The sequence below is a fragment of the Coturnix japonica genome, chromosome 13, assembly GCF_054131305.1.
Source record: "Coturnix japonica strain WE chromosome 13, WE-NBRP24, whole genome shotgun sequence".
Classification (NCBI taxonomy): domain Eukaryota; kingdom Metazoa; phylum Chordata; class Aves; order Galliformes; family Phasianidae; genus Coturnix; species Coturnix japonica.
The window spans coordinates 7,826,606-7,845,111 of record NC_140675.1 but is presented as its reverse complement, the minus strand read 5'-3'; the positions used below and the strand labels follow the sequence as shown (position 1 = coordinate 7,845,111).

The window sequence follows — 18,506 nt, the reverse complement described above, 5'->3', positions numbered from 1 at the left end:
ACAACAAAACACCACATCTGAGAATTCAGTATTTTGAAATAACATCATAAAGGAAATAAATCTATTTACTTGCTTATTCTTCTTTCCCACAAATGCACAAAACATGCATATTAGAAACTTACATTTCGAAGTCTGACAAACTCTGATCTTCAGATGTTTGACTCAAATCTCCAGGGACCTAAATTTACATAGCAGAAATCACATGCTGATTATTATGCTTTTTATGTATAATATTATAAGAAAATTAAAATTCAACACTCAAGTTGTAAAATGCCAATAAAAACTACTATTTAGAAACAATAAAAAAAATAAGCAATCATGCCACAGTAGTTTAAACATATTGCAATGCAAGGTCTTCATGTAATAATTCCTTTGTGAATGAACTAATCTGGCTTTGTAAAAGGAAAGCATTTTGAATTTATTTTTTTTTTAGATTCTTAAAGACTAATATAATAGACACCATTTCTTCAGCATGTAAATTGAAATCAGCTGCTAGGAGGCTATTATTTATTATCTGAAAAATACATTATAAAAAATATAAAATTAGTGATGCCTAGTTTTCTAATTAACTGAAATTTCATAGTTGGTATCTTCATCTTAAAACGTAGTTTGTGAGAAACTTTGATATGATAAGCCTAGAGCAAATGGGAAGTTTCAACCTCTGTTGCCATCTCATCAACATCCACCTCCAATGCTGTGGGTCAAAATAATGAAATACGCATTATTGTCAGATCAGGTATTTTAGCTCATGATGTAAATAGAGGGATAAATTAAAAGGAGTGAAAGAAGGTATGATGACTAAAGAAACAAAGTGGAAATACCATATTTCTATAGCGTTTTTAAAGACAACTAACCATAACATGGAAAATTTAATTGTCTCTAGGTGAGCAACAGAACTTCAAAACATCAATTGCTGATCTCAGTAGATTTATGGATATAGGTGACCTCATATTTAGAAACTTATCAATTATTTAATGTTGTTCAACCTTTCATAGAAAGCTCACTTAAAAAAAATAACACTAAAACCCTTATATTTGAATGCTTCAAGCAATTTTATTGTCTGAACATATCTACCTTATATTCAATAGTGCTGAAGAGAACGAAAGTAGCAAAAACACCAAATAAGGTGCTCTTAGTTGATGTTTCACCAGCTGCTATTTCTGATAAGCTAATAAAGATTTTACTTCAATATGAGTAAATGTCTTGAAGTGAAGAATGATAATCCTTCATTTAATAAATACTTACCGGTCCTCTCAAATCAATTAGCTCCTGCCTCATCTGGGACACAAGAGCTTCTTTAGCCATTAGAGCACGGTGCAGCCTCTCATTAAACTCAATCAACTCCCCATGCATTTCAGCCACCTGAAAAACATAACCCAGAGATAAATGTGTCTTATGCTGAAAAAAAAATTACTCCTATCGGAACTACTAGACTACAAAGCTGAACAAAAGATTCTGTTCTGAGAGATGATCTATCAGTACCTAATATACCTGGCAAGGGATTTGTCTCAAATGGACAACGGTGCTTGTAAGCCTTACAGAAAAGAAATATGAGACAAAAGGATTTTGCAGATTTATTCTCAAAACAGAAAAAAAAAGACTCCATTCAGAAAATCCTACTGTTAGAAGTTTCCAAGTAAATTATTTCTATATTCCCTATAAAAAGGGAATGTTGACGTAGGCTAGAATCATAGATGGAGTGCCAGATAAGTACTCCTAGGTCATAACAAGAAAAGCTGCACTTAACAGGAGAGGTTAAAACACCTCTACCAGGGCCAACCTGTCACTGGCTGGAGAGGTGGGCCCACACCAACCTGATCCAGTTCAACAAGGCCAACCGCAAGGGTCAGGGCAATCCCACCCATTGATACAAGTTGGACAGAGAATGGCTTGACTGCAGCCCTGAGAAAGATCTGGGGGTGCTGACTGATGGAAGATTCAACATGAGCTGGAAATGTGTGCTTGCAGCCCAGAATGTCAAACGTATCCTGGGTTGCATCAAGAGTGACCAGCAAAGCAGGTGTCTTTCTACTCTGCTCTCATGACACCCCATCTGAGTATTGCATTCAGTTCCGGAGGCCCCAACACAAGAAGAACATGGAGCTGTTGGAGCAGGTCCAGAGGAGGACCACAAGGATGATCAGAGGGCTGGAGCACCTCTCCTATGGGGGCAAGATGAGAGAGTTAGGACTCTTCAGCCTGGAGAAGAAAAGGCTCTGAGGAGACCTTATAGTGGTCCTCCAGTACCTGAAGGGGGCCTACAGGAAAGCTGGAGAGGGGACTTTTTATAAGGGGTAGCAGGATGAATGTGAATGGCTTTAAACTTGAAGACAGTAGATTTAGATTAAATATGAGAAAGAAGTGCTTTACTGTGAGGGTAGTGAAACTCTGGAACAGACTGTCCAGATATGTTGTGGATGCACTAACCTAGCAGCAGCAAAGGCTGCACTGGATGGGACTCTGAGCAACCTGGTCTAGAGGTTCTAGACCAGTCTATGATTTATTTCTATAAAAATGTTTGTTTAATAGGAGATTTGGGTATAAAATTTCATTACATTCATCTGGAAAGTCATTTTTATTTAAACTTAAGATGAATCCATAGTCTTTATTTTTACTTTTTCAGTAATTAATAATTTTATGTTACTTTACAAATGAGAATCTTGTATTAGGAACTTACACTAACATAACACCAACTGAACTAGTAGCTTCCATCAAGCATTTCCATACTGCAGTACTCCACAAGCTACATTATAAAGCTTTATGAAAATTAAACACAATCATAAAAGATCCAGTCAGAAAGGTGTAAGAATGTTTAAAAAAAAAATGATATCAATATGTCAGGAACCTTTTAAAGTTCAATTCATAATACCATAAAGCTTGTTAATAATGGTTAGGGTTATATATAGGGTTATAATAATTATGCAATGCCTGAAACCAACTGTCTGACCATTTTATAATCATCAATTCTAACGTTTAAAAAAATTACTTATTAAAATCTTCATAATAGAAGTATTTCTTAATGCAGTAAATCAAATCAGTTCAAAAGTGATACATCTTTTAGCCTGTCAGTGATTTCTTAACAATTAAGCAAGTTAGGTCCTTTTATATTGTAAGCAATGTGGTATTTTTATACCAATCAATTTTAATAAAAAATATGAATGTGTATCTTTATTAAGAAATGTGTTTCAATCACGTGAATTGTTTTAAATTAGCTTTAAAGTTGAATGATTAAACCTGTATTTTTACAACAGAAGACTGAAAGTTAAACTTTTAATTTTTAGAGCAAAAATAAGAATTTTATTTTAGACTAATGGGGAAGAAAAGCTAAAGAAAGAAATGCCTACATCTTCAAATGCTTTGTTATCTTTACTATCCCTCAAAAGTTATGCAGCATACTTTACCTCAATCAATTTTCTTTCATATGAGTTGGCTAGTTCCTCATTGTTTTCTACTTGCTTTTGCTCTGGAACAGTAAGTTCACCATCAGTACTCCAAATGTTTGGCAAAACTAAAACAAAGAGATGCCTCAAATTAAAAACACTGAATTACATAAACATTGTAGACAATCTGTTTCAAAGTAGCAGCTAAAAAAAAAAAAAAAAAAAAAAAAACAAACCCAGTTCTTAGAAGTATCAAAATAGGATGTAACATTAAACTATATTGCAAGTACTACAAAACACTGCAAGGAGCTTTCTTGCAGGCACTGTTTAGACAAGTTCTCTAATCTTCACAGGAAAAAAAATAAAAGCTAGATGAATCTCACTATTTTGTGACTACAGCTACATAGATAGTGACTCCAGCTCGTAACAATGCCCTTTGAAAACGAAGCTTGTGCTTTTTTTTTTTTTGCTTTTTTTTTTTTTTTGTACAAAAAACAATCTCATATTACTTGAACAGAACTACTCACACATCACGGAAGCTACAGATAATAGGGCTGAGAAACTACATTTCAAACTTTACCTAACAATCCATCCTTCTGCATACAGCAGAATCAGCTGTATTTATTTTATTCCTCACAGTTAATTGCTTAATTCATTCTTAGAAACCTTCAATAAAGGAGATTTCATGTTTCTGTGTACAGTTTACTTAAAAGCAAGTGTTATTCTCAGAAAAAGTTTTTCTTGATAGATAATCAAACTTGCTTCACCTGCCATTTAAGCCCAGTACTCCTCATCCACAGTCAATGAAAACTGGTTCATTCTATTCCAGTTCCTAGCCCCCACTTTCATATATGAAAATCATTTGAAGGCCTAAGTAATTCTCCTACAAATTACACAAACTCCAACTCAACTTCTCTTCACAGATCATGAATTTCCATAACCACATAGCGCAACTACACTTAATAGAAGGTCTCGCAAAAAATATAACTCTGATAACACAAAAAGCTTTTGATAGATGAAGAAATACACCAGATGGCATGTCATAACTCAAGATCAGATTTGTTCCTTCATTAGACTGATTTCCAAACCATGTTATTTCTCATTTTCTTACAAACACAATACTATTTGCAAGCTGCTTTCTGCAGCTGCTAATTTAGATTAGCAGACAATTTACTTGATGCCGTTTTTGAAATTAATGTTACTATAATTTTTAATTTGAAATTCCTCTGTTGCCCAAATTTTTCATGATTTTTTCATATCAATTCACTGAACAATAAAAAGTAATTCCTTCATATTTCTTCCATCTTTAGCAAACTTCAGAAAAAAACTACTAGCAGTAAAGAATTCCCATGTTTCTGCCATCATTTATTTAAGAAAGTAGTAACTCAACTTCGTGTGGTGAAATTTAATAGACTGTTCTGTTCACAGATTTTTAAAAGTAGTCATGCATTAAAAACAACAAAAAAGGATTTAACTTGCATGATCAGGGCATGCAATAAACTTGCATGATCAGGGCATCATATAAACGTACTATGAACATTTCAGCAAGACCTCACAGGTCACATGGCATTAATGCCACTATTATTAACAAGTCCAGACATTCTTCCATAAGAAGGACAAGATAGCCACAGCAAATTACTTTTGTTTTAAAAACTTGAAAAAGATGTACTATATACTACTAGTTACTAACTAGAGTTTGCAATAGTTTTGTATAATCAGAAATCACCTTCGATTTTAACCTTCAGTCAAAAAAAATAAAAATAAAAGAACTGGGACAAATACAATTAAAGCATTTCAGAGTTTTCTGCCTCACCCCTACATTTTATGAAACCTTAAGAAGGTTAGTCAACTAGCTTCATGGGTCTGTTTGGGCAAATGAGCACAGAACTCCTTAAATAAACAGGACCTAGAATTATTATATCTCAGCAGGTTTAAAAAGTGGTAGGCATCTAGATCCTGATGGCTGAGAAGTCAAGATTACAATTTATTTAAAGCTTAAATATTAATAATCTGTTCAGTCTACAGTAATTTTCACTCACTTTGAAAGCTGGTATGCTATTCTGAATTTGACACAGTTCTAAAGCTTGGGCATTATATTTATAATTGCATTTTTTTAAAAAGGGAACATCCAGCAAATCACCTCAAGGGAAACTATTATGCTGACTACTGTTTAGCTTTAGGAATCTACTTGATACAATTGGAAAGATTAACATGGTGGAAGGGTGATACAGCAGAGAGACCAGGGCAGATAGGACAACATTTCAAAGGAAAAGGTGCTCACCTGCCTCCAAAGATCTAGACTCACAGAAAGGACTATGCAAGAGAGGGATCTCCAACCAGGAGATATTCCCCAGGGGAATTCAGCCCTTAAATGGGGTCTAAGAGAGGTCACACTGCTGAACTGCCTTCACCTGTGCTCCTAGGCCTGACTGGGTCCTTTCCCAGGTGATAAATCAGTGGTTCAAGCCATGACTCAACAGTTCCCATACATTATTAAAAGCTATCATCAATAGCATCTGATCTGATAGACTCTTCTCTATTTATTGTAAAATAAAATAAAAAGCTGTATAAGGTCAATTTATTTTAAGCCTTTCAAAATAGTTTCACAGAAATTCTAAATATATAGTGTTCTAAAATCTCCAATATATGAGAAGACTTCAGTTCTGATATCATTTGGAAGACAATCAATCATCATTGAAATTACTTATTACAGTAACATAATGTGTTATTGAAATCAGCTCTATGAAACAGGGTAATTATCGCTGGTGAGGTCAATTTCCTAACGCTGAGTATTTTTCAAGTTTAAACAAAAAGAACTCCCTGTAAGGCTAAAGTAAAAAAATTTAATCTATGAGTATATGGATTTATATATAAGAAACAGGAAAGAGTTACAACTTAAAATTACGAAAGTAGAGAAATCAGAAGTTCCTTCATCCTATTACTACCAATTGTCACAGTCTAAGAACACAGCAATAAAACAGATCTTGCAAACATACTGTTATCCTTTAAACACAGAAGCTAATTAAGAACAAGTGTTATGGTCACTTTAAATTATACTATAATTAGAATTTAAAAATTTGTCTTAAGTTATACAGTGATGAATGTATTGGAAACTATAAATAGCACTTTCTAGAAACACAAACATTCTTAATTATCAAGAGTAATAACTGATGAATTAATGCTTACAATATTGCAAGGTAAGTATGCTGGACAAAATAGTTACTAGACATTGGTCTCGAAGGAGAATGTAAGAAATTAGCATTCACAAATAACTATCTTACTATCAAGCTATTTTTAGATGGCAGTTTTTTAATACATCTCACCTTGAGACAGTGTTGTCTTTCATTGTTGTTACTAGTTGGCAATATTTTTTTTTTTACATAAATACTCACGTAGTCTAATCAACAAGTCTTTTTAATCAACTTCTTCACTATGGGACCAGGGTCAATTAAAAGCAGAAGAAATTAAAGCAGAAGAAAACAAGTAAAAGATGCTTTCTGTTGTCCAGCAACAATCTGAATACAACATAAGGCCTAAGAGTTCAAGGAAGCCACTGAATATTAAAAATATATATATGGGACAGAAGGATTGCCAAAAGAGAAAGGACTTATGCGTTATTTCAAACTAAAGCGATAGATTCTCAAACATATTTACAATCAAAGCAGCATGTGCAGTTCCAGGATTGCTGGCTGTCTCTGATAAACGGTAATTAATGCCAGCACTTTCCTCACTAAGCTTCAGAGTTACCATTTTACTGAGTTTCTAGATCTAATTCTGGTGCTGTAAAACTGTTCCCATATATTCAAATAAAATCTTGTTGTTTGCTACCACAATAAAACATATGAACACTGGAATAATATAAATCACTTATCACATTGGATGGTAAACATTGAAAACTTCTGGAAGTCTTCAAACTGTGACTGCCAAAAGCCAAATGTTTTGAAGGGGAAGTTAGAAATTACACGGTAAGTTTTACCTGTCCCAGAAGATGCTTTCCAGCTTGGATCCAATTTGCCAACGCTGTGTGTAAGCTTTTTTCAATATAATCAATTTTTAAATTGCTTATATTGAAAAAAATTATATTAATTTTTAAATTTAATTATATTAAATTCAGAGGCCCTGTAATCATGGTCACTGAATAAAACATGACACACTAAAGCCCTAAGTAGTCTAATGACTTTTGTTCATATTTATGTTTTGTTCAGACTAGGAGATTATTCAGATGACTGATACGGGATCTATGGTCACAAGAGCAGAACATAACTTTTTTCTGAAAGTAGCTTCTTAACACTTTTCTATCTCCACACTATTAAATGCACACTGTTTTTTACTTCTCATGAAGCAGAAGAACTTGTGATGACTATATTGCACTTCAGCAATCAATATTCATATTTTTCTTTAAATATGTACTTAGGTATTATTCACATGTCTAAGTAATCTTCTGAGTAAGAAGCCCCAATTCTACTAAAAAAATCACATAAATCACCAATGTTAGAAAAAAAATATTCAGTTATACAGAAAAAGAATATGTGATATTTAGAATGTAAGACAAATTATTACAAACAATGCACAGGTGACATAGTTGTAATTTATTTTGGTCACTTATGGTAAGTATTGTAAGTAATTACTGTGGGTGGATTAATATCCTTTGAGCATAAAGCATATATATATTCTTTCTTAGAAATGCTGATAGTGTTTCACATCCCTTCTTCAAGAAAATCAGACCAACCTACTCCGTTTCTATTCTTACCGTTCACTAATTTGCACAGTTTAAACAAGGCAGAATATAGTTAGCCAAGGAATTTTTAATTTTTTTTTTCCCCATAGACTCATCATGGAAATTGTCAGTATTTAATGAAGTATAATTTCTGCTGTTATAAGAAACTTAAGAGATGTTATTTGTGAATAATTCTTAACATAAACCATTAAACTACAACAGCCTCAGAAGTAAAAATCCATACTTACAAACAACAATACTTTAACAGAATTTTTAAACTAAAAGTGTGGTAACAAGCCCTTAAGAACAGGATTTATGTTGTATTCATTCATATAGTCATCTATATGACAATGACATTGACAACTAGGAAAAAAAAAAAAAAAAAAAAAAGACTGCCAGTTTCTGAAAAGCCAGCTACTTCCTCTCTCAAAACAATATCTGTAGATGGTATTCCCACCAGAAGATGACTCAAAATTACTACTCCAAGTCACTTTGTCAGGGACTCTTCTGTCAATTACTTTACTAGTTATCTTTCAGATTATAAAAGAAATATCTGGTCCATAGAATGGTGTGGGTTGAAAGGGACCTTTAAGATCATCTAGTTCTGGCCTCTTCACTGCCGGCAGGGATACCTCCCTATTGACCAGGTTGCTCAAAGTCCCATCCTTCATGTGTAAGGGAAACTTGATCACAGCCTGAACCTCTGATTAACCATCTGTGGCAAAAAACAAGTCAGCTGAAGGTAATTCAGCTGTGCTCCCGGAAGGGGTGGAGCTTGACTACACGTCCCCTAGATCCCATTTAAGGGCTGACCACCACTAAGGTAACATCTCTTTCTGGAGATCACTCCATTGCAGAGTTTTTGTTGTCACTCTCAATGTTGGTGAGCATCCATCTTGACTGAAAGACTCAGCACTGGTGAGTCTCTCCTTAGATACCCTCTGGTTATCTATTTACTCTGTAAGTACAACTGTACACTTATATTATTCCAACTGTACAGCATGACCTGGAATGCTTCCAGGGAGGAGGCATTCACAACCTCATTGGACAACCAGTCTCACCACCTTCGTAGTCTAAATTTACTCTTTCCAAGCTTAAAACCATTTCCCCTCATCCTGCCTTTATAAAAAGTCCCTCTCCAGCTTTCCTGTAGGCCACCTTCAGTTATGCATTTATTCTTTTTTTTTTTAATAATAAATTTATATCTGATAGCCTTTTCTGGCAGGTATATTGCTTAAAAAGTGAAATAATGATTAAAGTACGACCTTCTTTCTGAAACTGCCAGAAAACCTTCTCTAATAGTGAGTAGAAAAATGTTCATCAGTGTTTTTCCTCAAAAGGAAAATATACCAAAGCTAAGATATCCTGATGGTTTCTACTGAACAGTAATTCAGTGGTAAGCCATCACATAAAATTCTTTTACAATCAATACTGATGTCAAAAAAAGACTGTTCAAAACAATAGCCCAGTGAGAGACACAAGGGGCTGTTTTCACAGAAATGGAATTGACCTCTTTTCAGCTCATATTTTCAGCAGGGGGAGGGCTGATGTCATACTGGATAGGATGTGGGTGCATGAACCACTCCCTAGCCACACTGGGGTTATTCAGTGTGGCTGAAGTGTTGTTTATTGATCTGGGCTTGCACAGGACTGGGTAGTCAGTTATGCACAGAGGTCCACTTCAAGATCAATCAGAAAAAAAAAAAAAAAGCAGATGCATATAAAGAAGGCCTATGGCTATTCACTATCTATTCTTTCATTGTAGGTTTTTATACAAGTCTGGGAGCAACTGCCAGCATTTGGTTATTAATTATGCCTCCAATAAATTTTGTCTCAATGGCAGAAGCCTGTGCACGGATTTTTTCTTTTTCCCTTCATCCTTACCTTCCACTGCTTGACCTTCTCTTCTGAGCATCTGGACAGCTCCTACATACTTCTTAAGTTGCACTTTTAGCACTTCATTTTCTCTGTTGATTAAAAACACCAGCATAAGAAAAGATTACTATTTTCTCAAAATAGAAGACCATTTCATAGGAAAGAAATACACCAGCTGTGATAATGGGCTTCACTTAGCTTGTCATTAAGATTTTAAAAACAAACAAACAAAAAAAAAAAACATTTACACATTAAATAACATGTCTACAGACAGAGTACCAGGCAAATTTGTTTTCCAGGAGTACCTGTAGTAACTATGAAACTCTAGATAGATCACATACAGACTACAGAAAACTGAAAACAGTTAACACACAAAGGTGTGCATTTCACTTATGGGAATTCAGTTAAGAAAGAGAGCTGTTCGGAAGCACATGCAAAAATGTTTGCTGGAACTTATTATATACGTTGGCCCATATATATGTTTTTATATGCTGTTGTGTGCAATATAATTCACAATCCAAAATTAACCTATCAAATTGCTTTCCGGATTATGCCACTGTTTTGGTTGTTCCACAACCAAAAGAATAATCAACTTAACTGCCTTGATGCTTATATACCATTACCCGCAATTAGGCAGTTGTAGAAAGTTCCATAAATCCTGCGGAAGACCTTCTTTAAGGTAAGGATGATGGAACAGGTTGCCCAGAGAGGCTGAGTGGTCCATTTCTACGGAGATATTCAAGACCCACCTGGAAAACTACCTGTGTGCCCTACTGCAGGAAACCTGAGATTCTATAAAATTCATTTCACTGAAGATGTCATCCATCTAACAATTCCTAATTCAAACACCCCAGATGGTGTTTGAGGAGTTCCTGTGTCAAAATTTCAACCATACTAAATATGGCTAGTGAAAACACACAAAGTTACGCAAATGTACTGCATTTTATGGGTTTTTGAATCTGACTGATGCATTAGCAAAACAACTTGACTGAAATATGCAGTAACATCCAAGTTGAAAGTGTACAGGAAACACAAGCACAACTGGAAGTTAGCAGCAGCAAATCACTCTGCAAATTCCAATTATTCAAGACCATTCTGGATTATCTTTTTTTTTTTTTTTTTTTTTTTTTTTTTGCCAGTCATCTGGCCTCAAAGAAATTAAGCTCTTTCAAAGTGCTCAAACAGAATGTAGTCACTAACAAGATAATTTATGCATTGATGTAGGTAGAATTTTGAAACTGAACTATTCATTGGATGTTTTGGAACTAGTCAAGATTAAAAGAGAGTTAGAAAGGCTTTTTTCTTTGTTTTAAGTACTGCTTCAAATAATTTTAATACTGTCTAATATAATTACAATAACTTTTATGCTTTGCTCAATATATTTTTCTGTGTTTCATCATTTCCTCAATTCCAGGTCTTCCATCACGAGTTGATTTAATTTCAAAGCTAATTAAGGTTGAAAAACATTAACATTTATTCATAGCAGTGGTTGCAAGCCAACAAAACAAACCTTAAAGACAATTAGTATATATTAGATTACAGTAAGCAATCAACATAAACATAGGATAATCAAAATTCTTTTTTAATTCCTAATTCTGAAAAGGTAAATAACTGATTTATAATAGCAGTATATATATATGCACATACATATATTTAATTAGCATCCTAAGAAAATACACTATAATGTTGAAAAATGTCATACGAAGTCATGCTTTTTGCCATAAATAAGTGTAAAAAATTATGTCATTTTCTCACCTGATTTCAAAATTAAGCAGCAAGGGAAACAGTGAAATATGGAAGACAACAGGGAGATTAATCTGCCTGCCTGTATGACATTGATCTGCCAATAGGACAAAAATATAAGAGATATTGGTTTTGTTTTGTTTTGTTTTTTTCTAAATAATGAGGATTGTTTGTTGCTTGTTTATTTTATTAATGCTGAAGAACAATGGATTGGACTAAATCATATATGTATTTTTGGTTTCTTTGTATTATTACTCTTATTCAGTATTTCTTAAATGATTCCCAAACAGTGTTTTAGAATACTTATTAGGAATATAAAAATTCCAAGGAGTACTTATATACTTCTTGCCTCACAATTAAATATCACAGATACGTTATCCCCTGCTGTCTTCCAAGATCCCTTAGCAGCATTGGCTAGATTCATTACCTGACTATCCAACCCAGGCACTATTTTAGCAGTTTTTATTTCTTACTATTAGACTTATTCCCATTTTAGAATTACTTTCTAATTGCTGCAATTAATTTTATGACTGTTTTAACGTTTCTCACCGTGCCAAGGCTTGAACTTTTGTGGCATGTCGCTCTTCCTGTTCTGCTACCTTCCTTCTCCAATTGTCCATTTCCTGCCTTATAGCTGCAGAATGCTCCATCTCACCTTCAAGCAGATTTCTAAGGGACCTGGAAGATGGCAGCAGCATCAGTTAGGAAACTAAATAATAATTGGAGGACACTTATCAATTGCAGAGTAGGTTGTTTGAATACCATTAATATCACCCTACAATTTCAGGTAAATTCAATGTAAAAAAAAATTCACCCAGTCTGTTTATAGAAAGAGATGAAAAGCTGCAAACAAAAAGTATCTGATCAAAACTTACAACAACTGTAAGTGCTTATTATTACATTTGATTAATTTCATAAGCATAAAGTCATAGAATCACTCAGGTTGGAAAAGGCCTAAAAGATCATCGAGTCCAACCATGACCTAAGCATGCTACCCTAAATAACAACCCTCCACTAAACCATGCCCCTGAGCACCTGTACACAAAAATTTACTATAATAGAAAATGACTTATAACATGGTTTCTGCGCAACAGTGAAAGCTCCCATTTCCCAGAAACAATCTATAAGAAATTTGTTTATTACCCACAGCATAAGACAGGTAGGACACTGTCATACACCTCTGTGTGAAAACCTTGATGAGCTAAGAAGGGTCAACATGATGTAAAACCCAAGCATCTTGGTCCTTCAGACAAAACACACTAAGCTGAATGGAGCATTAGTTTGCAATTATGGGAGTGAGGAGGCGAAAGAGGCAGCAAAACATTATCAGTTAGTATTCTCAACCTTAAAAGCAACATTTAATTAAAATATCTATTAAAAATGTAAATTACTGCAAAAATCCTATTACATAGTAATATCTCCAATATATACATAGTACATCTCCAATAATATCTCCAATATATACATAGTATATCTCCAATATATATATTTTTTATATTTTTATTTATTTAACAAAGTGCTTCAATATATTAAGTAAATTAGGTCTACAAGCATGTTGAACAACATACTGTTTTTACATTTACATCATTATTTTGCCCCAAGTAAACAAAAGAACATTCATGTATGAAAGCCACTTCCAATGAAACACTGTTAGCGGTCCTATTTCTGCACCAGACGGGGGGGGAAAAAAGACAACTTTGAATATTTGCATAAATATAAACTTTAACTCATTCAGAAAGTCTCATGAGATCATAAGACTCTTTTGGCTATAAGTTTTGATTTCAAAAGCCGACAACTAGCAAAACCACCAAAGACACGTATATGTGATTTAAATTTAAACAAAAAAAAACGAGCAGTTGAATATTGATTCCACAGTTGAATGTTGAAGTACTAAGCTTTCCTTTCAAATAAAAATAATATTTACATCATAAAAATGACAGATTACACACAGCTTTATAAGGACATCTTACGTTAGAGAAACTGAGGGACAACAGGTTTTTGAAATTATACAGCACTTCTTGACCAGAAAAAGAAAATTACCTATTCTGTTCTTCCAGTTCATCCTTTCTATTCATCATGGCCACTATAGCTTGACGAAGTTCATCTAAAAATGAAAAGGAGAAGAGGAAAGATAAAAGGGGAATGGAGATGTATTAGTGTGCCTTTTTGCTCATTTAAGATCAAACAGTTATGTATGTGGGGGTACTATTTCAACAACACACTTAGGATGATGACAAAATCACTTGCTATTCAACAAAGCACATGACAATTCTCTTGATCTCATCACTAATTTGAGAAACCTTTTGAAAACTGTATTACTTAACACAGTATCAGAAGTACTGATCAAATCAAATTAATCTCTATTTGGTTTCGGTATAAACACAAGTTCGTCTATAGTTTAGGCCATTTTAATCAAAGCTACATGAGGCATCTTAAGATATAATGCAGCACCTTTTCCCTGTATTAATGAAATTTATTGTTGCTTGCTTACCTTCTCCAAATTGCTTTCTTTGATACAAAACCTGACATGGTCATGTAAGTATTATAATGAGACCAAAGTAGAGATTATGTCATTGCTTTCTCATGACATTTCTTCTCAAGCTCAGTCTATTGTCTTAAAGACGATAGAATTTCTGAATCTTATTTCCTATTAAAGAAACCTTACTTCCTGTAAATAACTTCAAAAATAATTTACCTCCTGGTATCAAGACAAAAAAACTAAGACAATTTCTTTGAACTTGTAAGAAGTATAATCTTCAGGTGCACTACCATTTCAAGGAAGGTCTTCTGTTTCAGTGTGGGGATAACTTAAGGATCATCTTTCTGTACACAAGTCAGTTTTTCACTTTCATTTTTTTGAGTTATGTTTAATGTTGATAATCAGAGTAGCTTTTCTGTACTATACAGAAAAGTGCCGTCTCAAAGTCACTCACTTGGAATTCTGCTGCTATCATAAAGGTTTTAAAATCTAACTGTACAGCTGTACTACTACCAATTCCCATAAATCTACAGAAAAAAATATTAGGGCTTAATCATCTAACCTAAATGAGATTTTGACTTTCAGATCTTGTACAAATCCACAAAATAGAGCAACCCTTCAAAGATTTGAATGGCTTCTAGCAAACACCTGAATACATACAGTTTCTCATAACATCTGTTTTGTTGTGTTGTTTTTTTCCTGCATATCAAAGGGACTGAGAAAAAGGATAGTTCTATACAAGCAAATCTAACAGGAAGCAGGAAAAGAAGAAATAAAAAAACCAACTCATTACAAGCTTTGTCTCCAGAATTAAGAAGTACAAAACACCCACAGTCACTGGAGGTCTCACAGCTTTTTTCACTGCACTATTCCATTCAATTTTTCTTTATTGTGTTAGAATTATTTTCCATGCAACCAAGCTATAAGCTTCACCATTTAATAAGTCTTCTACTAATTGCAATACAGAAAAGGAACTCAGTGTCTGGGTTTGTCATAGCAATGAATTGTTCCTGTATGGAAAATCTACAACCAGTAGCAACAAACTTGAAAAAAGTATTTTTGTTCAACATATTTGGAAATAACTCTTACAAAGTTATTAACTTGTAAGAACAGGCAGTTGAATTTTTATTATAATGATAATTAAATTATTTACAAATAGTTCCACTGGCTTCATAGATTGACATCTTTCTCCTATTTCTTCCCTCAAAACCTCATCTAGAATAAAAACTTAATGTTTACATCTAAGTTTCTTCTGATACTGTGGCTCACTTCATTTAGAAATTGCTAAATATCAAGAATTTAAAATCTCAAAATATATTTTATATTTGATGATTGTCTTAACTGCACATATGAACTATCTGAGCAACTGAAAAGAGACCAACTGCTGGCATCTATGAATAAATCAATTAAGTGCGATAAAAGCAGAAAGTTTCCCATTAGAACTCTATTACTGAAAAAAAAAAAAGCAGCTAACACAAATAAAAAAAGAAGGGTTGGACTGTAATAATAACAAGCATAAATATACATTGACCAAACCAACAACAGTGATTCCATCTAAATCAGCATCTTCAACTATGTGACTTCAAAGTCCCAAGCTAGATTCCCACTTCAAAGAGCACATTAAATAAAGCAGATCTAAAAAAGCATTAAATAAGACCTAAAAAAAACATTAAATAAAGCAGATCTCAGTAAAGCAGATCTATACTAAAGCATGAAACAAAATTCAGTAAAAATGCACAGCTCACCTCCTTTAGCATGTCAACATTAAATTAGAATACAGCATTAAAATTTCATAGTGTTCATTTATTTTGATTATTCATAAATCAATTTCACAAATGAATGTTGCCTACACTACTTCTGTATTCCTGAATGGAATTCAGAATTTGGACATAGTTAAAAAAACATACACATAACCCAGAGTTTCAGGAACAAAGCCATATCTACCAGTTCAGTTGCAAAACTTTCTGTACAGGGAGAAAAATAAAACTGTACTTGCTTGTGTCTTTAGACAACAGGACAGTTTAAGAATTCTTCATTCTGCAAGTTTATGTGAAGCTTTAAAGGTTTAAAGATGAGGTAACAGACAGCCAGTACAAGTCTTCTTCTTACAACAAAGGGTACTTTATCCCATCGAGCTTGATTCTCAACACTACTGAAAATAAGACCTCAATCATAAATAAAATTTCCATTTATGAAAGCACAAATTTATTTTTGGAGCAGATTTTCCATATTAAAACCATATACCAAGTGCACAAAGAGTTCTGGATTTGTTTTTTTGCCCCACTAGGCCTTACAGAAAGCACACCAAATAAGACCATATCAGAAACAACCATCAGCACTTTTGCAACTTGCAGAAATTTAAAGATAATAATCATTACTGTTCTTTTAACTACTCACAACTAGTATAAGGGTATTTATAGCAAATCTGTGGAAAAAGAGGCTAATGTGTGCATCTGCAATGAACCTTGTATTGCCAATTCAGAACTATTTTAGGGAAGCCATTGTGGCCAGCATATAAGAAATGAACCCTCCATAAACAGATGTTACTGAAATAAAAATAGAAATTAAGAATAACAGGACATAAAAAAATAATTCCATTAATCTAGATCCATCAAGGAAGTACTTACTAATTGTCATGGATTCGGGCACAGTGGCTGAAGGCAACATATTGCTTAAAGTATTCACTTGAGCTGGAGGACTGACTTCCACTCTAGTTACAGAAGTACAATATCATCAATAAACGTAAAGAAAATCCTGAATTCAAAACTTAAGAAAAAAGAAACTAGAATTCTCATCAACTATTCAAAACACATAATCACGCACAGAAAACAACATATATTCATCCATCTTATGTTCAATTATTGTTTAAGATATCTGTTTTGTATGATTTAAGAGCACAGGAAAAAAAGCTCAAACCAATCAGTCACAGAAAGTATGGTTAAAATACCCAAACAACATAAAACCTATTTTGTCCTGCCAAACATTTCCAAGAATAGCCTAACAAACAGTTTGTTTACCAGTGTTGAATGGCTATCTGTTAGACAAACATAATAAGCTGGCAGCTATCTATAGGTTGCAGGAGTTGTAGGTTTTTTTGTGTTGTTTGCTTTTCCTGATGAGATATATTTGACACATACCTGTAGGGAAGGTCAGATCTTCTTGGAAACAGTTCTACTGCATCAACATTTTCATGCCCCCCTCCATTCTCCAGTTTATCTAGAGCAGAATGCATACACAAGCTTTCTTGAATTAATATTATTATAAAAATAAAAACAAAACAAGAAAGAAAATAATTACATTTTTTTACCCAGGTACATTTACCTTCACTAAAGAATTTTACTTTACCTTTACTAAAGAATTTTAAGTGCTTAAAAGACTTCTCCAAATCTGGCTTCTGCATATTCACCCCAAACCCAGGTAGGATTGTAACACAATCATCAGTTTAGAAAAGTTTTCCTATAGCAAAACTACTTATTATAGTATAGATATTGACATTTAATGCTGATAACAATGCTGTGAAGTTATGAAGAAATTTTATATTGAATTTATTTTAAAGTCACAGGAGTTTAATTAACATCTGACATCTGATACTGCAAATCTATTTGGTGACTTGCAGTTAGTTCCCAGTATCTTAAACCTTGCAAAGCTGCCATCCCTTTATACACTCCCAACAGAGCATCATGGCTCTTCTTCAACCTTTTTCTTTTTCTCTCTCTCTCTTTTTATTTATTTATTTATTTATTACATTTGGTACACACACCTATGAGCCAAATATCAGAAATCAGGTATTTCTCAGAAAAGCGTGGATAATACACATCTGTCCACAGATTCACAACTTTCAGTATCAAAACATACACACCACTGGGCCTGTCATGATGGCAGGTCACCTGATAGGAAAAAAAACTACATCCTCCTTCTGAGAATGTATTAAGAAATACATATATATTTATATAATTGTATATATATATGCAAATATTCTGCACCTCAGTATGTAAGGGTTACAAACATATCACAAAACAATACTGAAAAAGCAGGAAGTCTGGAAAAAAAAAAAAAAAAAGATGGGAAACAAGAGTTATGTCAGGTTTACTATGGAGAAGAAAGTTCTTTTTATTTTTTATTTATTTTTTTTTTTTTTTAAGCTGTAAAGTTTACTGACGTTCAGTTTCTAACTATATATTCCATTTTGCTTCCAGGAAATTGATTTTTGACTCAGGCTCTCTAATCTCTAAGCATGGAGAAGTGATATGTCCTGACACATCCCTGAAGCATAACAGCAGACTGTGAAAACTCATATGAACAAATAACACTG

The 18,506-nt window shown here is 33.6% G+C and overlaps 1 protein-coding gene across 7 annotated transcripts in view; it reads right to left on the bottom strand.

Moving 5' to 3' along the window:
* SNX29 (sorting nexin 29) overlaps positions 1-18,506 on the bottom strand; it is an 83,555-nt gene that overhangs the window by 43,800 nt on the left and 21,249 nt on the right. For 4 of the 7 annotated variants that reach the window (XM_085513746.1, XM_015876438.3, XM_085513745.1 and 1 more), the window contains exons 10-17: positions 17,332-17,437; positions 16,822-16,904; positions 13,756-13,819; positions 12,265-12,393; positions 9,982-10,064; positions 3,402-3,508; positions 1,246-1,362; positions 123-178 (exon numbers count right to left, since the gene is read on the bottom strand). In XM_085513746.1, the coding sequence (XP_085369872.1) occupies positions 123-178; positions 1,246-1,362; positions 3,402-3,508; positions 9,982-10,064; positions 12,265-12,393; positions 13,756-13,819; positions 16,822-16,904; positions 17,332-17,437 (745 nt within the window). Of the gene's footprint in view, positions 1-122; positions 179-1,245; positions 1,363-3,401; positions 3,509-9,981; positions 10,065-12,264; positions 12,394-13,755; positions 13,820-16,821; positions 16,905-17,331; positions 17,438-18,506 lie in introns of those variants that run through there. The other 3 variants (XM_085513744.1, XM_085513747.1, XR_014933741.1) reach the window with 3 other exon arrangements.